This window comes from Enhydra lutris, unplaced genomic scaffold (assembly GCF_002288905.1).
Source record: "Enhydra lutris kenyoni isolate GAN:26980312 unplaced genomic scaffold, ASM228890v2 scaffoldscaffold2, whole genome shotgun sequence".
Classification (NCBI taxonomy): domain Eukaryota; kingdom Metazoa; phylum Chordata; class Mammalia; order Carnivora; family Mustelidae; genus Enhydra; species Enhydra lutris.
In genome coordinates, this window is record NW_019154086.1 from 45231056 (window position 1) to 45257400 (window position 26345).

Sequence of the window (26345 nt, forward strand, 5' to 3'; positions counted from 1 at the left end):
CTGCAAAAAAGAAAAGAAAGGTCACCCTGATAATTCTCAAAAGAAAATAAAAGACTTCTGTTAACTTGAATTAACACCCATGTTTAACCTTTCCATTTTTGGTCCATTTTTTCCCTAGAGTTTTTATACTTTTCAGAACCAGAAAAAAAGCCTGAATTCTATAGCAGACAACAGAAACTTTCTTACCATTTAAATTTTTTAAAGCTCTTTCAGCATCTCTTCTATTCATAAAAGCCACAAAGCCACAATTTCTCTCTCTTGCTCTTTCTTCATCAGTTCTAGGCCACATAATTTTCACACTGGCTAATGGTCCAAATCTTCCAAATTCTTGACAAAGCATTTCTTCATTCATCTATTTAAAGGCATTAAAAAAAAAAAAAAAGAATACATAAATAAAAATAAAAGGCATAAGAGTTTTTTGGATATGCAGAAAAAAAAGGGAAAATCTATGCAACAGAAAGCAAATTTTTACAAAATGAAGAGTGAGATATATTAATCCTACAATTTTCCATTCAAGTACTAGGACCCTATATAGGTAAAAACCTTGCCCTCAGGGGACATTCACAAATATCTTCATACTAGAAACACAAGTAAGTGTTCAAGGTGAAGAGGCTGGGTGGCAAAAGAAAAAGTACACCTCTACATCCCCTCCTGCTCCTTCTGAGATCCTGCATCTAAAATAAGCTGTTCTTCACCAGTAGTTTATTTCAGTCAGCTCTGATTATCCCAATTAAAGCAAAGAGAAAGTATATGTTGCTGATGAAAGTAAAAAAAAAAAAAAAAAAGCACCTAATCACTTTTTTCCCCCCAGCACCCAACATAATTAAGAAGAGAGAAAAGAGAAAACAGTAAATACCAAATGAGGTCCAAAACATATACAATTATGGGTGCCTGGGTAGCTCAGTAGTTGGGCCTCAGGTCACGATCCCAGAGTCCTGGGATGGAGCCCCATGTCGGACTTCTTGCTCACCAGGGAGCCTGCTTCTCCCTCTGCCTCTGACCCTCCCCACTGCATGTGTGCACGTGTGTGCACACACACATACTCTCTCTCAAATCTTTGGGGGGCGGGGGAGAAATCCGTAATTTTTTAAAAAGAGCATACTATGTATAACAACCACCATTTTCCCCATAACACAAGTAACACTGAAGTAAGGAAAAGAATTCAAATATAAAAGACAGAAGTACAAATTACTAGTCTGCTACGATGAAGAGAAACTAGAAAAAGGACGTCCATTAAGGAAGCAAGCTATGCATAAGAGGGTAGTCTCAAAAGAACACTGTCCACCACTGGTCACATCCTGATTTGATAAATAAAATCAGTATACAGTAAGACATTTCAAATTCAGATAGTCTAGTTACAGAAAGGGGAGACAGGCCCTTAAGAATTGCAGCAAAACAATACCAGTCCATACCACTAAGGCTCAATTTTGTAAGATAATTTTTGAGACTTCAGTAGCCTTTAGGTTTCACCAAACTTGCTTACTTCAGATTCTTGACTTTATTTTTTACTGACAAAGTAGTTTTCCTCCATAATTATAAAGAATATGAGCCAACATTCATCTAACTTTTCTAATATTACCTGTGGATTAATGTTTCCAAGATATAAATTAGTAGTGCTGGGATCTCCTACATCATGTGAGCCAGGTGCATAATCATCAAGAACTAGGACAAAGAGGGATAAAAAAATTATAACCTGTAAAATACAAGGTTTGGACAATTTCTATTAATTAAAAAAGCAAAAAACTGTATTACCACCAGATGATCTATTTCTTCTTGAAGGCGCATCCACTTTAAAAGAGGGAAAAGCAAACAAGTCTTAGTTTTTAGAATAGTTAATCACAAATATAAACATTAAAATAAATGCCACTTACTAGAACGACGCTGACCATCAGAATCTGACTGAGGTGGCTCAAATCGGCTTAACCTGCCTTTTGTTTTATGTCTCTCATCACGCTCTTCCTGAATTCTGTTGAAAACATTTATAATCACTAATAATGAGGCAAAAGTTATTTATTCACATTTATTAAGAATACAACTTATCCAGGTACTATGTTCATATAACTTGAAATACTTTTGAGTAATTAAATGCCAGTACCAATAACCAAGATGAAAGAGTCCCTCAGCTATAACAATCATAAGCAAATTTCTGGTATGTCATGCAAGCATTAGAATACAAAGCTCACTTCTAAGGTGAGAAGAAAATTCAACAATAAAACATTAAAACAAACTGAATTTGTTCTTTCTTGGTTAAGTCTGCTCACTCCTCAGTAACCGCATTGTTTCCAACGCAAACAGGACTCCGGACATTAGATAAATCAATTGAATTGCATCCATATTATGCTACCAACCTAGATGCTGGATGGAATGCTAATTCATTTTCAAACATACCCTAAAAAAAGAAATCACTACAATTTCTAAAACAACCTCATCATAGGTTAAGGCCTTTAGTGATAACTAACTGGTACTCTACATTCTTCACACCTGCATCTCTTAAGTATCAGCTCAATATACCTATGACAGCCATTCTCCGCACTATAAAACTTACTGTTTCAATTCTTCTTTGAAGAGTTCCAAATTGCTTTTTTTCTTTTCCTTCTCCCCTTTCTTCAGTGGCTATGAAGGATATGACAAGTTATACTCCAAACAAAACATGGTCAAACAAAACTAATGGTTCAATAATCAGATCATTTTAAATAATTTTTGAGTACCAATTATGTTCTAATTATTTAAATTAAAAAGAATGTCTCTGTTCTCACTGTACTTCTTTTCAATTAAGAATTTAACAATTCGATTATTAAGGCAATTAAAGAAAATGACAACCAGTAGTCTTAAAGTAAAGGAGCCACAAACTTTATCTCCCAAACCCCTGTGATACTTAGGCCTCAATATTGTTAGAGGGAGCAAAACTAAAGAACATAAAGTAACTGAACTGCCAAGTGACTGCCATGAGCAACCATCAAAAATATGCACTTCTTCAATACAGTCACCTTAGGAGGACTATGAATTATTAAAATAATCAGTAACATCTTGGAACGCCTCTTTTAAAACTGCTTTTGAGATCCCTTTCTTAGAAGTGCCAAAATAATTCAATGGGGAAAACAGCCTTTTTTTTTTTCCCCAGAAACAGTGTGAGAACAATCGAATATCCACGTGCAAGAAAAACTGAAGTTGGTACTCTTCTCCACACCACACACAAAAATTAACTCAAACGATTCACACACCTAAATTTAAGCACAGAAACTATAAAACTCTAAGAGAAAAACATAGGAATAACTCTTCATGACTTTGAAAGAGGCAATGGTTTCTTAGATATGACATCAAAAGCACACCTGACATAAGAAAAAAACTGATAAACTCAACTGCATCACAATTAAAAACTTTTGTGTTTCAAAGGATACTATCAGTAAAGGACAAAGACAACTCACAGAATGGGAGAAAACATGTGCAAATCATATAGCTGATAAGAGACTTGACTCTAGGAAGTGTAAAATGCAACAGAAAAGACAACAAATAGCCCAACTAAAAAATGGGCCAAGGATCTGAAAGACATTTCTCCACAGAAGACTACAAATGGATGATAAACACATAAAAAGATGTCTGACATCATTAGGGAACTGCAAATCAAGACCACAATTAGGTACAAATTCATACCCACTAAGATGACTAAAATTTTAAAAACAGACAATTTTAACAAGTATTGGTAAAGACATGTAAAAATTAGAACCCTCATAACGATGCTGATGGGACTGTAAAATGGTACAGCTAATCTGGAAATGAGTTTTGGCAGTTTCTCAAAAGGTTCAACAAATAGTCGACCATTTGACCCAGCAATTCCACTTCTAGGTATATGTAAGAGAACTGAAAACATACGTCCACAAAAAAGGCCTACGCACAAATGTTTATAGCAACATTACTCATAATGGCTAAAAAGTGGAGACAACCCAAATGTCAAGTGATAAATGGATAAACAGTATATGCTATACCCATAAAACAGAGTATTATTTGTCTATAAAAAAGAATGAAATACTACTATATGCTAGAATACACATGAACCTTGAAATATTATGCTAAGAAGTCAGAAACAGAAGGCCACATGTTATATGATTCCATCTGCACGAAATGTCCCAAATATGCAAATCCAAACAGACAAAAAGTAGATTAGTGGTTGTCAGAAGTAGGGGATGACTAAAAATAGTTGTAACATTTCTTTCTGGGATAATAAAAACATTCTGAAATTAGAGATTAGTGATTGTTGCACAACTGTGAATACACCTTAAAAAAAAACTGTATTTTAAAAGAGTAAATTTTATGGTATGTGAATTACATCCCAATAAAACTGCTTTTTTCCACTGCTTTCAGAGCTATTTTAAAAGTCACAAAAGAAAAGTCAGTCTCCCCATTCAATGTAATCATATTTCTTCACCGAGTATGGATCCAAATGACATGACTCACATCTACCTTCTAACCCCCATGAAAAATCCCCACCATTTTCTAACACTGAGAATATTTAAAAGAAAGTACCACTAGTTGACACAATTCCAAAAATGTTCTAGGCAAAAGATACATTATTGGAATACATATAGTCTTCCAAGATAACTGCCACTACACATGCTGATATTATTTAAATACCTCAGTTCAGAATTGCTTAAAAAGACAATCCCATTATATATATACCTAAAATATAATCAACCTTTTACTCATTATGACTAAAACACCAGAGGTTCACTGCTCAAAGAACATGAAAAGAATACTGTCTACATGCTGTACTCTAACTTATTATCAATTCTCTAGGAAGATTAAACACCAAAACTCAATATCTACTCCCAAAATAATTAAAACAAGAAACCAAAGTCCTGCTTACAGTGGAAGTACTAAAAAATCATTGGTAGTATCATCTCTGAACATAAAAAGTCACTTATCTGGGTATGACTTACAGGTTTTTTGGTTTCTATCACAAGAAGAGATGGTGGTCTTTCATTGGATGACTGATTTGGAGGATTTTTTTGATCTGCAAATCTTGAAGAGGGCTTATAAATTTTACCTCTTTTTTCATCTGTTTCATGTTCTTCTGAAATTTAAAATAGTTAAGTTTCAAGACTAATTTTCAAAAATAATTTCCTATTATTTATCGTTTTTATTTAAAAATAAACAGAAATTAGTAAAATGCTTTAAGCACTAAGATATATCACTACTGACAAAATATAAAGTTAAATTCATATTACCACCTTAACTCTCAAAAACAGTAATAAAACTATGAAATATATTAAAATTTTTGCAAAGTGTTTTGCTGTATTCAACAATGAAAGGTACTATCTTTAAAACTTATCTGGCTCGAATTTCTCATTAATAAATATCTGGCTACTTATCCTACTAATTAATAATTTGTATCAACACTAGAGGGTGCTGACAGAAAGGAAATGTGAAATTCAAAAGACAACAAACATCTTTCATAATTACCTACAATCATTCTACTAAGACATTTTGGGTTTGCTCAAGGACTATGATAGTCACACTAACCTTTAGCTGCATTAACAACACCTCCACGCACAAATGTCTTCACTTTATTACCATCACTTCCTTCAAAAGCGGCAAGAAATTCCTCATAAATCTCAGCAGCTGCCTTTTCATCTTCCTAAAAACACATGAAAATATTAATACCACTTCGTATGAAAAATATTATTGTAAACAGGGCAAAACTCATTAAGGAATAAGTAAACAAAATCTTTCCCTTCACTGGGAAAAGCAGGTTAGGCAGTCCTAATAGGTAATATCTAATCTTTAGCAGATGTTAGATACTAATTAACCTTGAAACTAAGAGAGACTTTGATCCTCTATTGGCAATTTGTGGAACTAGAAAAGGAACCACTAAGTAAATCTGTTTAGAGACATCAAGAGTCAAACTACAGGACAACTATGTAAAACACATTACTCTTTTAAGGTTTTTGACGTTTCCAAAGCATGATGATTTAATTCAGTGATAATAAAGATTTCCTTCACAAACCAAAGACATGAATATCAGAAGTTGAGCAGCAATTAACTCCACAGTTGGCATTAGGAAAAAAGCTCAAAAGAACCTTAACAATTTCAATTATAACTCTTCACAATGTCCCCAAAATATGTATGCATAAAAGGCCAATGGAACAGACAGAAAATAAAGACATAAATCCAATAACACTTGGAAATTCAGTATTCAATAACAGAAGCATCTCAAATCAATGGAGAATAGAACAACTTTTCAATGAATGATGTTAGGATGACTATTTGAAAAAAAGATAAAAATGAACCAATTCTTCACATCACACACCAAGAGAAACTGCAAATGAATCAAATTTAATTTTTTAACCTGAAACTCTTTAAGGGACGCCTGGGTGGCTCAATTGGTTAAGCATCTATCTGCCTTTGGCTGGGGTGATGACCAGAGTCCTGGGATCGAGTCCCACATCAGGCTCCTTGCTCAGCTAGGAGCCTGCTTCTCCCTCTGCCTGCCATTCTCCCTGCCTGTGCTCTCTTTCTCGCACACTCTCTCTCTGACGAATAAATAAATAAAATTCTTAAAAAAAAGAAACTACAGGGGCGCCTGGGAGGCTCAGTGGGTTAAGCTCCTGCCTTCGGCTCAGGTCATGATCCCAGGGTCCTGGGATCGAGCCCCACATCGGGCTCTCTGCTTGGCAGGGAGCCTGCTTCCCTTCCTCTCTCTCTGCCTGCCTCTCTGCCTACTTGTGATCTCTCTCTGTCAAATAAATAAATAAAAATCTTAAAAAAAAAAAAAAGAAAGAGAAACTACTGAAATATTAGAAAAAACATGAGGAAATTCCTTTATAAGCTAGGAGTAAGAAAAACACTGAAAACTAGAAATCATAAGGGAAGACTGATAAATATGATTACATAACAATAAACAGTTTCTGCATGGAAAAAACACCATAAGCAAATAAAAAGACAACTGACAGACTGGGAAAAAACACTGCACCTTGTGTCATACATAGACAAAGTATTAATATACTTAATATACAAAGTTTCTTTAAAAAACAGTACTACTAAATTCTAGAAAGAATGGTTTACATAAAAGCAGACAGCTCACAGAAACAAACACAAAAGCTGTTCAACCTTACTTACAAAAGAAAGGCAAATTTAAAACTGCACTGGGATACCATTTTTCACTGAGCAGACTGCCAAAACTTCAAAAACATCCTCTGTGGCAAGGCTATAGGGAAACAACCTCTCATACATTACTGAGAGAGATGCAAAATGTCCCTGCCCTTATAGAGAGCAATTTGACAATATCTAAGAGAGCTACATTTATACATTTACCATTCAACCCCATAATCTCACTGACAGGAATATATCCCAAAGACAAATTAGCAAAAAAAAAAAAAAAAAAAAAAAAAAAAAAAAAACAAAAACCATGTGCATAACACTATCCATTAATAACACTATCTGTAATGGCAAAAGACCAAAACAAAAATGCCCTTAATAGAATTTTAGTGAAAAATTACTATTGTCTACACAGCTATTTAAAAACACAAGGAATATTTCATTATACCTGCAGTAATCTCTGAGATACAATGTTAAGTGTAAAAAGCAAGATGGAGAAAAGTACAGTGGATATAGCATATTATTGATCACCTAAGAAAGAGGAGTACAATATCTATTTACACACATTTGCTTATACAAAAAGAACAGACCAGAAAAGAGCCAAATCTTACACAGAAAAGACAGTGGAGGAGACAGGGATACAAACTGAACTCCTCGAAATGTACCTTGTGTTACAGATTTGACTTAGTGTTGGGAGCTGAGAATACCCTGGTCAAGAACCTTTGAAAATGGGCACCTGGGTGGCTCAGTGGGTTAAGCCTCTGCCTTCGGCTCAGGTCATGATCTCAGGATCCTGGGATCGAGCCCCACATCGGGCTCACTGCTCAGAGGGGAGCCTGCTTACCCCCTCTCTCTGCCTGCCTCTCTGCCTACTTGTGATCTCTCTCTCTTTCAAATAAATAAATAAAATCTTAAAAAAAAAAAAAAAAGAACAAAAAGCCATTTCTCTACTGTCCGTGCAACAGAGAACACATTTCCAAGGATAACTGAAAATACAATTTAAACATTACCTTTTTCTTTAATTCTTCTTGCTCCTTCTTACTTAAAGTTCGCTTAGCCGTACTCATTTTTCCAATACTGAAGGCTTTGAGTTTGTTTTCTAGAAGAGGCTATGAAAAGAAATAAAAAGCATACCTTTACAAACACATTCTTAATACTATCTATTAATACTTAATATCTATTATACTTAATACTATCTGTTAACTGGTACAGCTCAAATGATAACCAAGTCTTTAGATTAGATGACTTTATAAAAGAAATTTCACTGTAAAGCAGAAAAACTGAGACTACTCTTAAGCATCAAGTGCCTACCTTGGGCTTGATTCTAAATACTCCTTAAAGAATGTCTTCATTTGCTAGCTCAAGGCCGATAACATACAAAAACCATTATCTTTATAAAAAAGGTTAAAAAGCAGAGAGAGAGATGCCAAGGTTTAGAACTCATTCAACCAACTTGCCGGCAGCAAGAATAAAAGCACTTGAGAAAAAGTACAGATGGTTCTGGGCAAAAGAAGCAGTGGTGGAAAACACATTCAAATAGGGAGAAGGCAGCATTTATTTCCAAGTTCAGTAGCAGTAATCTAAATGCCATCTATAACCTCCATTTCAGGTACCACAAATCACATCACTTCCTTCTATAATTCAGTAAATTAACTCATTCTTCATCAACAATAGTGATGTTTATGAACATAATAGTAATATTTCAGGTTTCAGCAGAAGTAAAATCATCCATTGATCTTTAGTTGTTCAGTTATTCATTTAAATGTTAGATTTTGATTCATAAACTTAAAAGAGAGTAATGTCTATTAAATACACCCTAAAATATTAATCTGTAGTTGAAATCCGAAGGTTTTGCTCTTGCCTACCAAAAAAAGAAGTTAACCAATTAAAAATCAGGCTTTATCAATCCCCTGTTTTGTTTTGTTTTTTAAGATTTTATTTGTTTATTTGACAGAGATATCACAAGTAGGCAGAGAGGCAGGCAGAGAGAGAGAGGAGGAAGCAGGCTCTCTGCCGAGCAGAGAGCCCGATGTGGGGCTCAATCCCAGGACCCTGGGATCATGACCTGAGCCAAAGGCAGAGGCTTTAACCCACTGAGCCACCCAGGTGCCCCAATCTCCTGGTTTTTAAATAGGCCTGCCCCAGAGAGAAGCAGAACAGAAAGACTAACACTGCTACAAATTATTTTAAAGAAAATTACTTTGAAAAAATAAAAGTTTATAACCCAAAATGAGGTTTCACGAATAGATTCAAAGTAAATTTTTCCCCCAAAGTAGAAAGAAAAATGTTTGGTCATCATTCAGCATCTTTAAGCAAATGGTAATATTACATATAAATTCAATGAAAAACATAGTATTACAAAACAAAATCAGAAGGGCTCAAATTTTATTTATCTATATTCTAAGAGGTAACCTTACACACCAAAGAGAAAAATGGTTAAGGAAATTATGGAATGTTTACATAGAGAAATACAATCATCCATTAAAAAGTTTCAAAGAATTTTTGCTAAAATTAAAAAAAATACTGAAAAGAGTTTTTTTGTTTGTTTGTTTTTTTGAAAAGAGTATTTTAAAATGTATTCCTGGGGTGCCTGTGTGACTCAGTGGGTTGGGCCTCTGCCTCCGGCTCGGGTCATGGTCTCGGGATCCTGGGATCAAGCCCCGCATTGGCCTCTCTGCTCAACAGGGAGCCTGATTCTCCCTCTGCCTCTCTGCCTACTTGTGATCTCTGTCAAATAAATAAATAAAATCCTTTAAAAATAAATAAATAAATAAAATGTATTCTTGTAAAATGGATCTTAGCAAAGTAAAAATATATTTATGCTTAGAATATTATACCATAAAAATAAAGTGCTATCAATGTTAATACTGGCTGGTGATAACTGCCTTCTTTATATTTCCAAATTTAATTTTTATTAATTTATTAATTCCCCAAATTTAATCACAAGAAAAAGTATATGAAAAAGAAAAAAGACTAAAAGAGCATGAGAACCCTTTGCAGGTACACATAGCAAAGAAGCTCTTTCTCTGGGTTCTCATACTGCCCTGGGCACCATACTAACCATACTGAATAGTACCTATCCCTCTTTAAATCCCACAGTGAGACTATAAGCTCTCTAAGAGCAAGAACTGCGTTTTACCCATCTATTTATTTCTAGTGACTGACATGTGGTACTTGGTTCAGTATTTGGTATAAGGGAGGAACAATAAATCTGACCATTAACCATTTCATATCCAAAACACTTCTGGTTTGTTGTTGTTTTTTAATATTTTTACTTTTTTTTTTTCAAGATTTTATTTATTTATTTATTTGTCAGACACAGAGAGAGAGAGAGAAAGCGCGCATATAAACACAGCAGGCACAGGGGCAGGCAGAGGCCAAGAGAAGAAGCAGGCTCCCCAAGGAGCAAGGAGACCGACGCGGGACTCCATCCCAGAACCCTGGGATCATGGCCTGAGCCGAAGGCAGCGGCCTAACCGACTGAGCCACCCAGGCGTCCCACTCCTTGGTTTTTAAATAAAATTTTAAATTTTGCAAGAATCCTATCTCATATATAAACAAAAAAAGGGGGGGGGGGGGGGGGGCACACCTGGGTGGCTCAGTGGGTTGCCTCTGCCTTCGGCTCAGGTCATGATCTCAGGGTCCTGGGATCAAGCCCCATATCGGGCTCTCTGCTCAGCAGGGAGCCAGTTTCCCTCTCTTTCTGCCTGCCTCTCTGACTGCTTGTAATCTCTCTCTCTCAAATAAATAGATAAAATCTTAAAAAAAAAAAAAATTTCCTTACATGAACTTGAGTCCATCATTAACCCAAATACAAAAAAGAATGCTATTTTCAAATAGTACATGATGGAACAAACAGTACAAAACCAAAATACCAATCACCAAATTCTATCAAGGACAGATTAAAATCATTAATCCTTTCTTATCTTTATCAACACTCACTCTTGAGAGATTCTGATGAGGAGAATCACAAAGGCTTTCACGGGTACTCTCATTTCTATAATTATGTTTTCTTGGGCTCTTAGGTCGTGTCCGACTTGGCATGTCACTATCTGAGGGTCCAGATGCATCCATCTTCAGGAAAAGTGGAACAAGTTTCTAAAATCACTTATGTAGTACTAAAATCACAAATAACCCAAATGTCCAAATAGTGACAAATTTCACTATACATTATCAAAACTCTCATCCCTTAATATCACCAACGATTTCATCAGAAAAGTTATTCAGTACAGGTAAAGTTTTTAATAATTCTAACTTGTACCTGAAAGCTCGAATTTTATATCAGTAACAAATAATTGTTTTCTTTGAAGTAACAGGTCTGTTTCCTTCATTTTTAAAAGAACATCTGCCAAATATCCAAGTCTGATTTACCAGTCTGTCAATTGTTTCTTTAAGTAAAAATGGTATGCCAGCAACAAAGGGGCCAGTTTTCATTTCTCAACTTAAATAATCCACCAAGCACCTTTCCTCAAGACAAACATACTTTGAGAAGTAGTGCCTTATACATACTTCTCATTTCATCACACAAAACATAAAAAAGACCCACACACAAGGATAAAATTAAGCATTAATACCTGTTACTGCTTCATCAAGAACATTTTTAAGTGAAACTAGCATATTTTTACTTTTACTGTGCCAGGTGGGGAAGAACACAATGACTACTAATGCATTTTGACAACACTGGCTTGATTCATGTTAGATGCCAACAGTTTACCCACAGATTGCCTTTTCCCACGAATGCAAATGTCAACCTGATCAAACAGGCAAATGTCTTTTTATTATTATAAAATAGCTGAACTCACAAAACCCAGGAAAAATTCTCAGTAACCCCCAAGAGTCTGAAAGCCATACTTTCAGCACTGCTTTAATAACATGCAAAGGAATGTTTACTGAAGAACTGTTCAAATGTCAAAAAGCTTTAAGCAAGTATATGCCCATCAAAAGAGATACAACTTAAAAAATCATGTGTACTTCTCCCTATGGAATATTACAATGCCAGCAGAAAGACTATATTAGAGCCTTAACTGTTGAGGGATTTCCAACAGGTATATCATGCAGTGAAAAAAGAATGAGTGCATATAACACAAACCATAACCAATGTACAAGTATACACACTTGTATATGTACAGAACTTTATTAGCACAATAAAAAAACAAAGATACATACTTGGTTACTAATATGGTCTGAGGGGGCAAACTTATACAAATAGAACACACACAAAAAAAGAGGGCACCTAGCTAAAAACATGGTAGAAAACAGACACAATATAATAGTATTTATTTAGCAAGTAAAATCATAAATGTAGAGATACAGAGAGAAATTAAATACTAGAGAAAAAACAAAAGGTATCTGGCTGGCTCGGTCCATGTAACATACACCTCTTGATCTGGGAGACATGAGTTGGAGCCCCACAATGGTACTTCAGATTACTTTCAAAAAAAGAAGAAAGACACAGACTGCCTTTCATACTCACATGTGCATCTGAAGATCCAGATGAATGAACATCTGATGATCTGGTCTGCAATTATTAAAAAGTCAATATTTAAATGATCTGAAAATATATTGTGCTAACAAAACAAGTATGTCTCAAGTTATACAACTTAATCTTCCCAAACTTGAAGCAATTTCGCCTCAGCTAATAAAACCGGACAAAGGAAATCTAGAACTTAGAAAAGATTGAGATCTAAAATAAATGTGCAAGTCAATTCTTTAAAATTCAGAATGCCTATGTGCCAAAATATGATACAAATGAGAGTGGGAGGTATTTGAGGAATCAACTTTTTAAACTGTAATCTGGAAACTTAACCACTATTTTTATGACAGATTTTCGTGCAAAAGCTCTTTCCAAGTCCTAAGATACACTGTTTACTGCCACAACACTGACAGAGCAGCAACTCTTGTTATGCAGCAAAGAAACTTCCCCTCCTTCTTCCAACTACCCAGTCATATAAGAAACCGATTCTAGTAACAAGAAAATCCACACATAAACCCTTAATGTAAAAGGTACAAATGCTACTGCAGAAATAGTTCAAGAGAAAGAAAAGGCTTTTATCAAATCCACTGCTGGTTACCATTTACAAGTTGTTTTAAGAAGACTGCTTCTAATTCAGCATGCCATTACTGCTGACCGTTGCACAGAAAAAGTTCAGTCTTCAAATAATGGTACTTTCCAACAATGTCAACTGTTAAAATCTCATCTTATTTTTCTTAATTGATCTACAGATCAAATTACATATGGCACGCAATATTTTGTTTTCTCACTATGCAGACGAAGAAGCCAAGCTGCAAGACTATTAACTAGATAACATGTGGCATCTGTCTCAAATTTTTACTTGGGAGTCCCAGAATTTAACTGTCATTGAGTTGTTTTTATTTTGCAAAGTATTGGGTAGTGAGATTTTACTTATTTTTATGTATAGTCAAATATTAAAAGTGAAACCAAGAATCTTAACACCACAAATATCTGACACTAGCTCCAAGTTCTAGATTTCAAATAAAATGCACAAAACATTATATTAATTTTTAAAAGAAAATTGAAGATTTGTAAGATATATAAAAGACCAAATACAGCAAACTCATGTAAGTCTACACATTATTGCTTTACTTACCTTCTCTAGACTTAAGGCTAAGAAAAGCTGGTCAGATTTTCACTCTGAATCAATTTGTTCCTCTGAACTCCACTGTGCTGGGCCCTAAGCAAAATAAACTCAAGACAACCAAGCACTGACATACCTTCCATCACTATTCTATCTATCTTTTTCTATATCCAACTTTATTGTATGCTTCCTCATTTACTTCCTCCTCACATCTAACCCAAGAAGAAATTGTTTAATATTTAAATTTAATTCTCTGAAACACACTCTGAAACAGTTTGAAATGTGCCTATTTGCACACACTTAGAAATTAGAAAATCCAAGAGAATAACTACTCTTAAAAAGAAAAAAAATTCAGTCAAGGCGCTGAACAGATTGAGAAGAAAAAAAAAAAAAATCAACTGCTTGCCAATATACTAGTATAAACCTGCTAAGTAACAAAAATGATACCCTAACTGTATAATCACAAGAAGTATAAAATATCTAGAAACCAACCAAAAAAAAAAAAAAATGTACACAACCCGGGTGAAGAAAACACAAACTTTACAGAAGGATTCGGTTATTCAAGTCACCTTTTGAAAAGACCCATCATACTACTGGATGGGAAAACCCATTATTAAAACAATGTCAATTATACCCAAATTTATTTATATATTTAATGCAATTTCATTCAACAGCTCGATACCCCAAAAGGAAAATCTTTCCAAGGGGGCGTAGGGATTGCCAAAAATAATTCTAAAGTTCACCCAGAAGAATAAGCCTGCAAGAGCAGCTAAAACAGTGCTGGTCTTTCTTTAATCTTCTAGGTCACCATATCCAAGTCATCATTTCTAGGATTTAAAAATAACAGGGGGCGCCTGGGTGGCTCAGTGGGTTAAAGCCTCTGTCTTCAGCTCAGGTCATGATTTCAGGGTGCTGGGATCGAGCCACACATCGGTCTCTCTGCTTGGCGGGGAGCCTGCTTCCCCCTCTCTCTCTGCCTGCCTCTCTGCCTACTTATGACCTCTGCCTGTCAAATAAATAAAATCTTTAAAAAAATAAATAACAATAAAAACAGGATAGCTTATGAAGATGCACAGCTGATTTCAATTAACCTAAGATGGCACTGGTCACATTTACTACAAACCAGACGTTTTCCACTGATTAGCAGCTATAATTACACAGCGTTTAAAACGGAACTCTTTAAGCTTAAGAGTTAGAAAGATGAAAATAGTACTAAGATTTTTAAAATAACCAACTTCTAAAACCAGTGGTCCAAGTAAACAGTAAATGTAACACTACTTCAGAAGCTGAACCCCTCCCTCTTCGTAACCTAGAACTGACTATATTATTTGTCTTGGGTTTGGTTTTTACGTTTTTTTAACTAAAGGACAACAAATTAATGATGCTTTCAGATCTTTTGAAGTCTAGAGCACAGTTCTTCATCCATAAGAAAAGACCCAAAAGAAATGAATCCACAGAATTAAGGGAAGCTTAGGACAGTAAGAAGCAGACACAAGGGGCACCTGGATGGCTCAATTAGTTAAGCTACTGCCTTCAGCTCAGGTCATGATCCCGGAGTCCTGGGATCAAGTCCTGCATCTGGCTCCCAGCTCTGCGGGGAGTCTGCTTCTCCCTCTGACCTTCTCCCCTCTCATGCTCTCTCTCACTGTCTCTCTCTCAAATAAATAAAAATCTTTAAAAAAAAAAAAAAAAAAGAAGAAGAAGAAGAAGAAGTAGACACACGACAAATTTATCTCAGGATAGAAAAAGCAGACAGTAGAGATGTAGTGTCCTCTGAAGATCAACTTATATGTCCACAAGTTTAACAATCTCTCCCACAGGAAGCACATCAACACCTTTATTTTACTGAGATGACTTCTAATTCTTTATTTTCAACCTTAGTCCCTCTCCTAGGTTCTAATCTGCTTTCAAACTACCTCCTGAGCATCTTCACCCGAATATCTGCAAGCTCCTCAAACTCAACATATTTAAAACTCCTTCTAAAAGCTTCTCCTATTGACTTTATTTCTGACAGTGGATTGTATCTCTCACTCACTCATAATATGGAAGCAGTAAAACGTTTTTAAGAGCACAGATTCTGGAATCAGACTTCCTGGTTTTAGCACTTACCAGTTTTGTAAACTTGGCCCTATTTCCTTCATCTGTAAAGCTGAATAGCACCCTGCCTATAGGATTATTGTGAAGGACAGAAACAGGGAAAGCACTTAGAAAAGTGTCTAGCACATAATAACTACTCAATAAGTGTTAGCCAGCAACAGCCTTATAACAGGATCATCCTGGACCCCTGTATCCCCTCATAATGACATAAGTCAAATTCTGTTCATCCCGCCTCTAATACAGCTCTTCTATGGGGACTCTTCTCTTCCTTTCTAAAGACACAACTGTGGTCCAGCTCTTCCCGTAATTCAACCATTTACTGGTACTATGACTTACATTAGAGATATAAAGTAAAATAAGACATACCTCCTGCCTTTAAGAGCTAATAATAAAGTAAAACAATGGTCACTAGAGAAGAGGAGAAAGGCAAATCTTAATGGGAGTGGGGAAGAAGTTAAGAAAGCTTCCCAAAGAAGATCTGAGGTGAGATTTCTGCAACAATCCTCAATATTTATCTGGAGCACTACAATAATCTTCCAAGTGGTCCTCCTCACTTCCAAATTCTTCCTGAAGTATACCCCCAAGAATTCTTTCCTAAAGGACTTTCCCACCTCAAATTTTCCACGGCTCTCTAATTTTACTCCATAGCATTCAAAATCTCCACAATTTATCTCAAACTTATCTTTCCATCTCAGCAACTTGTATTCCCTACACAAGTGATCTATGCATTGACTAAATGAGATCACTTACCTATTCATTTCCCAGATTTATTTTTCTTTACCTCACCCATCTCTTTTTATATCCCTATCTCTATCCTTCAAACCTCTGCTCATTGTTGAGAACTCAAATTCCCTTTTTTTTTTTTTTTTTTTTGACAGAGAGAGAGAAAGTACAAGTAGGCAGAGAGGCAGGCAGAGGGAGAGGGAGAAGCAGGCTCTCCGCTGAGCAGAGACCCTGATGCGAGAGGCTGGATCCCAGGACCCTGGGATCATGACCGGAGCCGAAGGAAGCCATTTAACCAACTGAGTCACCCAGGCACCCAAATTCCTCTATTCTTAAAGCCTTCTCCTTCCCACCCTCCATTTAACCAGCTGTCACTTCTCTCTAAACTTTTAGATACCTCTACTTCGTGCTATTATCTGTTGACTTTTCTTCCACTAGACAGCACACTCCCCAATTTGTATAGTCTCATTTAATATTTTCTTCTCAAAGTCAAGCACCAGATCTGCCAAGTGATGGAGTCTCTCTATATTGGTTGACTTTACCTACTAGAACAAGTACCTACCCAACAAAATTGTTACACTCCACTATCAACATACTTTGCTGCCCACTCACTAACAAGTGGCAGCCACCTACTTTAATATCACTCTCCAAGGCAAACCAAGGGTCACCTCTCAAAAAAAACTTTATAGATCACTAAGACATGTACCATGTAACATAAAGTTAAATAAAAACTCGAAATGACTTTTAAAGTTATATTCAAAACACAACCAATGCACGAAAATTTTAAGTACATTTGAATATCCCATAGTTAATCTAAACTGAGGAAAGTCTAGTGAAAAAATTTAACTCCTAAAGGAAGAGACAGCTAACAGTACCAAACAGCGTTGAGTGCTACTGGCAAATGCATCTTGCTTTTTGAAAAATTATTTCAGCACAATATCTAACACATGTCTGATCTGCAATATTAAAACTACTTAAAAACAGAATGAGGCAAGTTATTTGTAATATTAATGTTTTCGAGTTTAATATCCTGTAGCCAAGTTTTTATTTTATTTTTAAAAAAACAATGCTCTTTGTGAAAAAGTGGTAGAGAGGCAGCAGTCTTCAAGTTGCACACCAAATGAACCCCTCTTTCTTTTGCCACTAAGGCAAAGGAGAATGTTCCATGGATTTAGTTTCCAGGAAGAAAAAAATCTCCAGGAATAAAAAAGAAAAGAAAAGCTGGACTTTCAGAAAACAATCTAGTAAGATGGGAATTTTAAAAACCATATCAAGTGTGACATTCAAGAGGTGCCTGGGTGGCTCAGTCCTTAAGTGTTTGCCTTAGGCTCAGGTCATGACCCCAGGGTCCTGGGATGGAGCCCTCCATTGGGCTCCCTGCTCAGCAGGAAGCCTGCTACTCCCTCTCCCACCACCTCTGCTGTGTTCCCTCTCTCGCTGTGTCTCTCTCTGTCAAATAAATAAAATTAAAAAAAAAAAAAAAGTTACATTCAAGCACCAGTGCTGTAAATACTCTAAAAGAGTATCAATCAAGAAAACAGAAGTTCATAATTCAACTCTCCACCCAAAAAAACAAACTTCCACCCACAAAACTATCTACCTTATATTTTAAGATAAAATTACAATATCATAACAAACTTTTAATCTAAACCAAAACTAGCAACCCATGAAGAACCTAATTTTCAAGATTTGTTTCATTTAGAGTATTTTACCATATTTAGGGCAACCATCTCAGGTCCCCTCCCTCCTTGGGAGCTTTGTACTATCACTCTGCTGTCACTCAATAAACCTTGCTTTATTGCCCCCCCAAAATAAAATAAAATAAAAATAAAATTTAAAAATAGAGTATTTTACCATATTTATATCTTACATATCTTTAGGTACCAACAAAAGAATATACACAAACAGTAATAAATACCTAAGGATCAGAAGCCTTGAATGTATCCTCATTTTACTTGTTTCTTAGAAGTAAAATACTTTCATTAATCAGCAATCAAAACAGTTCCCTAACCAATTCAGCACTAAATGTCTAAGGAAGCCAGCAATATCTTCTACATGTTCATATACCTAGCCCAATTTCTGACAATATGGCAAAAAAGAAATATTTTCACAGAGAGAAATAACAGGACACATAACTCCATTACGATCACAGTATATCCCATACAGAAAATGTAAAAAGAAAGAAACTACCACATTTATTTCATATCCTCATTTTGCTGTGCCAGCAAACAAAATTCTTAAAATCAAAATAATAAACCAATCTTTATAAATTAAATTCTAAGGAAATATGCTTAACAATTTTCTAAGGAAACAATTATTCTCCTCCCAAAATCAATGCTACAACATGGCACCAACAGCCCTCTCCTATTCTAAAGCAATACTTTAATCTGGTAATAAATGCATAGAAAATAATTACAATTAAGACACATCAAATAATTTTGCCATTATCAATAAAGAAATCCTGAATACTGAACATTTTATTTTTAATTTATTTTTATTGAAGTACAATCGACAAAATTATATTAGTTTCAGGTACACAACATGATTTAGTATCTGTATAGATTATGAAATGATCACCACAGTAAGCCTAGTTAACATATTTCACTATGCAGAAATTTTTTTCTTGTGATGAGAGCTTTCAACATCAACTCTCTCAGCAACTTTCAAATATGCAATACAGTATTAACTATAGTCACCATGCTGTACATTACATTCCCTTGTACATTTTTAAATTAACATTTTCCTCAATGTGCAGAAATATGATTAAAAAGCATCCCAACCTATATCAATGGGAATTTAACTACCAAAGAAGAGTGAGCATGAAACAAAAGAATCTGTTCATTCCATCTGTACTATAGAATACATCACTCATCTGATCTCCCAGAGGAAAGAAAATCAAACCACAAAGATCAAAGGCTAGAAATTCCAAATATTGTAGTATTAGCCAAAAAGATCTGATACTATCTCCAATAAATTCTGGACTTGTGTGAGAAACAAAGCAGCAATGTGGGCAGTCATTATATGATAGTTGATTACTTAGATTCTAAACCTTAGGATTAGAATTTATCCACCGTTTTGAAAAGTTAGTACTTTTTAATTCCTGTAAGGACAAAAAGGAGAGGGAAAAGGAACAAAGATTATGTACTTCATAGACATTTATTCATTTAATCCTTACATCAACCCTGTAAAAAAGAGATTAGACCCATATTACAAATGAGAAAACTGAGGTTCGAGAGTTTAAGCAATCTGCCTTATTATCACAAATATAATCAATTACCACTTCAGGATTTGAATCCAAATGTCTTTTGTTTGTCATCAAAATCTATAATCTTCAACTGTATCATGCAGCTCTTCATATTAATGAAGAAAATCACATCAACATCATTTGAGTCCTGAGATACTCTGATTCCTTTTACAGACATCGGTAAGCAATCTCTTAATAGCATGAACGGATGATAATCTAAAGCAATATATAAACTGAAAAGATTTATTATTGGAAGATCCAACAATTTACTTATAGGAACAGCCACACAAAACCATGAGAAGTAGTATTTTAGAAGGAAACCTGAACATATACATTGAAATGTTTTCCATGTATCCAAGGGGTCAAGTAGGAGATACTTAAAATATTACTTTGAAAGAAACTAAAGCTGTGAAACTTTTGCGCAAATTATTAAGGGTGTAGTAGCATTATCAACAGTTCCCTAACAGCAGCAAGCAGGGCTGTTTTTGTGGCTCTGTGAGGTAGTGACCTGAGCGATGTACCCAACCATTCTGCTCAACACCAAGGGAAAGGTACTGGAGAGGGAAGAAACTGACAAGGAGTAAAAGTAGGATGTAAAAACAGCCAAAACTGGCCCTCTACCACAGTTTCTACAAAATTAAAGGATGAGGGGTAAAGACATTACTAATTACAAACTAATTATAAACATCATTCACAAAATATCATAAAGATTATGATTTATTAGACATAAACCAAATATAAAATGGGTTGTGATTAGACATAAAACAAATATAAAATGGGTTGTTTCTCAGAACAAACTAATCGCAGGACTCGCCCTGTCCACCCTAAACTTCCTAATTACCGATTTATAATCACTCTGCAAGATTTAACAGTCCCTAGAGCCTTTAAGTGTTACACAACTTCTTGCATTAGCATAAAAAGCTTAATAACTACTTCAGGCAGTACCTATTACTTTTAATATCGTGTTCAAGATGAAAAACTAGAAGTAAAAAAAAAAAAAAAAAAAAAAAAATTAAATGACCGGCCCAAGATGGCAACTAAGACCTGAGGCTAACCACCACCTTACTACTGTTAAACTACTTCTACAGCTCAGTGGTTTCACAATTATGTGCACACGGTTCCCTGTTAACTCAAAATTAATTTAACAATTTTGAGTGGCTTCCAAATCTTTGTAAGTTCTCTTTTCAGTGGAACACACAACATGGAGATGCAGGAAACCCTGAGTCCTTGAAATTGAACACTCAAAAAAAAAAAAAAAAAAAGTGCTTATTTTATACTTCCTCTTAAGTGAGGTAAGACCACGTGTAGAGCGTAGCAATAACCTTGGTGATGCAGCTCTGCAAAGGAGAGCTGCTCCCGCCTCTGCACTTCCCACCCCGCGTCCCTCCACCATTGGTCCTCCCCTCACAACTTGCAGCCCTAGATGTTATTTACTCCCCGGAGGGCAAGAGGGAAACTGAGGGACACCGGAAGTGTGTGAGATCGAAAACCAAAGAACCGAGGAAAGAGAAGCAAACACTTAAACACCGGGAAGCGATTCCAGCCTCTCCCAAGTGCTGTCCGGCGGCCTCAGAGATCAACAAACAAATACAGGGGCGCGTTTTCACGGCTTCAAACCTCAGTCTAAATCCCTGACTTCACTCCAATGCCAAACGCAGGCCGAACTAATCAGGCCACCCACCCCGGGCCCGCCAGTCTCGAGCCGAATCCAGGCTGGGACTAAAGGGAGACACCAGGCCTCTCAACCTGCGCACCACAGTGCGTCGGGCCCCGGGCCTACAGTCGTGACCAGAACATGGAATCCCACTCCAACCTCCTCCCGCTGGCCAGAAGCGTCTGTAGGCCCCAGATGACAGTGATAAACTCAATGACTTACGAAGTCCTCTAAGAAATTACCTTCGAACTGGCCTTCTGAGATCCGCCTGGCGTTTTGTCCGCCATCTTGAGCTTTGCCCCTCCTTCGGCGGCCGCAGCAGCACGGGCGAGTCGAGCACCGAAAGAGTGGATCTCAGTTGAGCCCGCCAGAGGCGCCTGCAAGACTGAATAATCGACTGCCGAGATAGGGAATTCGGGGCGGAGCTGTGCCACGTGACTTCCGGTGGCGGTAGTTTCCCCGACCTAAACGAGTTCGCAGGGTTTAGTGGGTGTTTCACCTGGCTGTCTTACGTGTGGGGTCCTAGAATTTGGAGAATCTCCTTGTACTAACTTTCAGGGCGGGCTGATATTTCACTTTTTTCCCCAGTTCCCGCCGTTGATAGGTGCGAGCCAGTTGAATTACCTGGGTGAGGACAGAACGACTCCTTAAAGATAATACGGACCGGTCGGCTAGGGAGCTGATTGGGGGCCCCGCGATCCATGGCCAAAGACGGCGTTCGCGCCAGCTCCCGGGCTTACGCCTTAGTGTGAAAGGCAAACCTGGAATTTGCTCAAGTTAGTTTTAAACAAACCAGTGCCTGGAGAGTGGAGAAAATGAGCATTGACCCAACCTGAAAATCCGGCCATGGAGTTATCCGATACACTGTTAGGGTATCTACAAAGTGGGTACATGCAGAGAGAGGGAGATGGAGAGAAAATCATAGACCGTATTCTAAATCTAGCATATAAGTAAGGTGTGTAACATTTAAAATTACATTTCCTGTCTTAGTGGTTTCATTTTTAATCACATAAATGGAGAGGTGCACCATAAACTTTACTTACCAACCACCTTTTTAAAGTTCTTAATGGGATCTGTATTCAAAGGAGGAAAACTTGGGGTGCCTGGGTGACCCAATGGGTTAAGCGCATCTAAGTCCATCTCAGCATAGGTCTTGATTGCATGGTTGTGAGTTCAAGCCTGGCATTGGGCTTCACACTGGGCATGAAGCCTACTTTAAAAAAAAAAAAAAGGAAAATTTGCTTGAGAAGATCGTGCCTGAACTGAGCCAGGCAAGGAAAATGGAAAGGGCATTCCAGGTAGAGGGAGTAGTTGAAATAAAAGCCTGGGGGGGGGGGGGGGAGCCTAGTAACATGAATCAGTACAGCTCCTTGTGCAGTCACCATACACAGACAAGTTTTATTAGAAGAGATACAGAGAGAGTTGTGGCTGGAGGGATGGGTGGGAGCAAGTTCACATAGGGCCCTGAAGTGAGCAGGTGCTTAGGAATTAGAATCCTAGTCTGAGATGAATAGTGGCCTTCAACAGGGTTAAATAGGTCTGTGATGTCAGACTTGAAGTTTTGAAAGATTGCTCTCAGGACTGTAGGAAGGGAAGAAAAATTCATCTATTCAAAATATTTTTGAGCCCTATTTTGTGTATAAAATCCTGTCCAAAGTGTTGAGAGCCTTACAGAGACAAATAAAAAATCACTGCCTTCCTGTGATTTAGAATTTAAGAATGGGGAAAAGAAAACCAGAATTAAATTGATGCTGCAAAGAGAGACCAAAGAGAGGGAGGACCCTGAAAGAAGTAATTCTGAGAGTAAGGGTTGGGTAAAGAGTTGGGGAGGTTTCAGAGAGAGGGGAGCATTTGAGCCAACTCTGAGGAAGTAAACTGTTGTCTGCCGGTGGCGGGGGTGGGAGGAGGTGTTGGGGAAGGAAGGGAGTTTGGGTGGCCATGAGCAAAGCACTTATTACAGGATCTGATCCATGGCAGGTCCTCAGTAAAGGTGAACACTCATATGTACCTGGCAATGAGGAATCAGCAATTTAGGGCTTCTGTGTGAGCAAATGGGGATGGAAGAACAGACAAATAAGCAAACAAGAAATGATCAGAAAGTGACAAGTGCCATGCATTAAAATTAAATTGGAATAATGCTTTGCATTCTCCAGTCCAATTGAATTTATTTCCAGTCTCGGGTTTTATGACACTTTTTCACTTCCGGGCTTTTTCTCCCACCCTCATTCTGGTCTTTAATTGAAAAGTAAATCAATTTTACGTTCTTACCGAAGATATCACTTTCTCCAGGAAGTCTTAAAGCTGACAGGAGGGAGATCCCCCAACAAGCCTAAGATAGAGACTCTGCTTCTGTTTCCATAGGAACCTAACACTTTCCCACTCAAAATGCTCATCAGACTGGACCTTAATTGTTTACAATCTAGGGTGAGAAAGTGAAATCACTGGGGTGCCTGAGTGGTTCAGTTGTTAAGCATCTGCCTTGGGCTCAGGTTGAGATCCCAGGGTCCTGGGATGGAGCCCTGTATTGGGCTTCCTGCTCAGTGGGAAGCCTGCTTCTCCCTGTCCCACTCCCTCTGCCTGTGTTCCCTCTCTCATTGTTTCTCTGTCAAATAAATAAATAAAATCTTTAAAAAAAAAAAAAAGAAAGTGAAATCATCAGCTGAGATAAAGGAAGAAGGAGAGTGGGACTGGCTGTGCCTCGTCATGTTAGCTGCAAGCTGATTTTGTCTACAAAGTGAATAAATGCATGCTTTTCATTCAAATCCCCAAAGTTCTACTGCTCACAAAAATAATTTTCGCCAAATGTTTACCCCTAAAGAGTTAGAATAAAAGAACACACACTTCTTTCTCTTTTTCATACAGTAAAGTACCAAAGAAAGCCGGACAAATGTGACCTGACAAAAAGTAATACATAGGCTTTTATTAAGGCCTAATTAAGTATACATTTAAAAACACAATCATGAATATAAGCAAAGCTCTCCTCAACACATATATGTCATGAAATCTTGCCCCTATTACTCAAACCACAAATTAAGGAGGATGGCATAGCATGAATCATCCAAATGGAATATGACACAATCTGAAATTTTTAATTAGATTCATGATTACTATGGCCAAGGGACTACACATAAGTTGTAAGAAAATCATACAATTTACTACAATTAGAATTACTTTTTACAATCACACTAAAATCATGCTCTTTTTCTCCTCCCACTGTGCTGGTGGTTCTCTAGTCCCTGTCATCTACCTGCTTTAAAGGGCTCTTCCTGCAGCTATGTTCAACGGGGATTGCAAAGTAGTGCCAGGTGGGATCCACAAAGGCGTTTTGTTTGGTTCAACCAGGAAGGTTTTTGATTTTTTAAATTTGAGCTAGCATTTTAAAATTCAGAGATTTTTATGTTTTTATGCTCAGGGTTTCCAGCGTTTCTTGAAAAATGGGAAAGTCTATGGGATGCCTGGGTAGCTCAGTCAATTAAGTATCTGCCTTCAGCTCAGATCATGATCCCAGGGTTCTGATACCGATTCCTGAATCAGGCTCCAAGGAGCCTGCTTCTCTCTCTCTCTCTGCTGCTCCACCTGCTTGTGCTCTCTCTCTTTCTCTCTCTCTCTCTCTCAAATAAATAAAATCTTTTTAAAAAGGAAGAGAGAGAGAGAGAAAAAGAAAAGAAAAATGGGAAAGTCTGGCAACAGCTCAGTAGAGATGAGCCACAGCAACCTTTAAGGGAGCTGAGCACTCCAGTTCACTAGATCTTCACCACACGTGTGGTGGACAAATGCCGCACCCTGGCCTGCTTGTACGCATTTGAGTAAGCATTTGAGTTTTCTACCTCTCAGGTACAGTTTAAGTCTTACTAGTGGTGATGAACAAAATGAGAACGACTTATCCATCAGGCACAAAAGACTCAGTGCCTAGGACCCACAATACTTTCAGGGACCTTCCAAATGTTAAATTTCTTTTAAAATAAGGGGGGGGGAGGTGGATTAGAGAGACTGAAAAAAGGGGGCAGCATTTAATAATACACACAAGGAAAGAGAGAGGCCTTACAAACGATTGCCCCAAAGCCAAAATCCCCTGTAGTGTGCCAGTGGACTGTTCCTACTTGGTGGCACGTTCATTCTGCAGAATTTTTCTTTTAAGATTTTATTTATTTATTTGAAAAAGAGAACACAAGCAAGGGGAGCAGCAGGCAGAGGGAGAGGCAGAAGCAGGCTCCCATATGAGCAAGGAGCCCAATGTCGATCCCAGAACCCTGGGATCATGACCACAGCTGAAGGCAGATGCTTAACAACTGAGGCATCCAGGCGCCCCTCATTCTACAGAATTTTTTATGCAGTTTCTTCCTGCTCTCTAGACTTCAAGATAGAGGCTGGTGAAAGCACAATCCCATCCATTTGTTTATTTGGCAGTTAATGAATTTCTAGCATGTACTAGTGATGAAGGATAGTTAGAAGGCAGGCAGGCATGGAGAAGGGGCCCCCACTCTAAGAGGAAACTACCCTTAAAAGGATTTTACACCACCTTGGAAGAAGCCCTCCACCTTTTCCCCTGTGATAGATAACAAAAACGTGATTGGATGACAGGCACAGGGAGGGTTAATCAGATTAAAACAACACGGCCAGCAAGCCCATAAAAACCCCTGGACTTAGAAACTCCAGTGTCAACCCTCTCAGGTCCCCTCCCTTGTAGGGTGCTTTGTACTATCACTCAATAAACCTTGTTTTGCTGCCCACCACTCTGTCTGGTCTGCTTCTTCATTCTTCAAAGCAACGTGACCGAGAACCATGGGCACGGATGGAGAAAAAAATCCTGTAACACCAGGCTCTGAAAAAAGATAAAGAGGGAGAGAGAAACAGCTAAAAATCAGACTTAGTTCTTCCTCTAAGAGAAATTTCAGCTGCTTCTAGGAATAGTCAGGGAACAGCCTTCAAAGAGGGTGCA

The 26345-nt window shown here is 37.3% G+C and overlaps 1 protein-coding gene across 4 annotated transcripts in view; it reads right to left on the bottom strand.

The window, feature by feature from the left end:
• The window catches only part of LOC111147560 (U2 snRNP associated SURP domain containing), a 53053-nt gene extending 31302 nt beyond the window's left edge, over nt 1–21751 (bottom strand). For 2 of the 4 annotated variants that reach the window (XM_022503678.1, XM_022503662.1), the window contains exons 1-11: nt 21649–21751; nt 12566–12610; nt 11035–11166; nt 8103–8201; nt 5518–5632; nt 4935–5068; nt 2546–2613; nt 1872–1966; nt 1753–1788; nt 1580–1662; nt 187–352 (exon numbers count right to left, since the gene is read on the bottom strand). In XM_022503678.1, coding sequence (XP_022359386.1) covers nt 187–352; nt 1580–1662; nt 1753–1788; nt 1872–1966; nt 2546–2613; nt 4935–5068; nt 5518–5632; nt 8103–8201; nt 11035–11166; nt 12566–12610; nt 21649–21693 — 1018 coding nt within the window. In that variant the 5' untranslated portion in view covers nt 21694–21751. Of the gene's footprint in view, nt 1–186; nt 353–1579; nt 1663–1752; nt 1789–1871; nt 1967–2545; nt 2614–4934; nt 5069–5517; nt 5633–8102; nt 8202–11034; nt 11167–12565; nt 12611–21648 lie in introns of those variants that run through there. The other 2 variants (XM_022503670.1, XM_022503687.1) reach the window with 2 other exon arrangements.
• Nucleotides 21752–26345: the final 4594 nt, after the last annotated feature.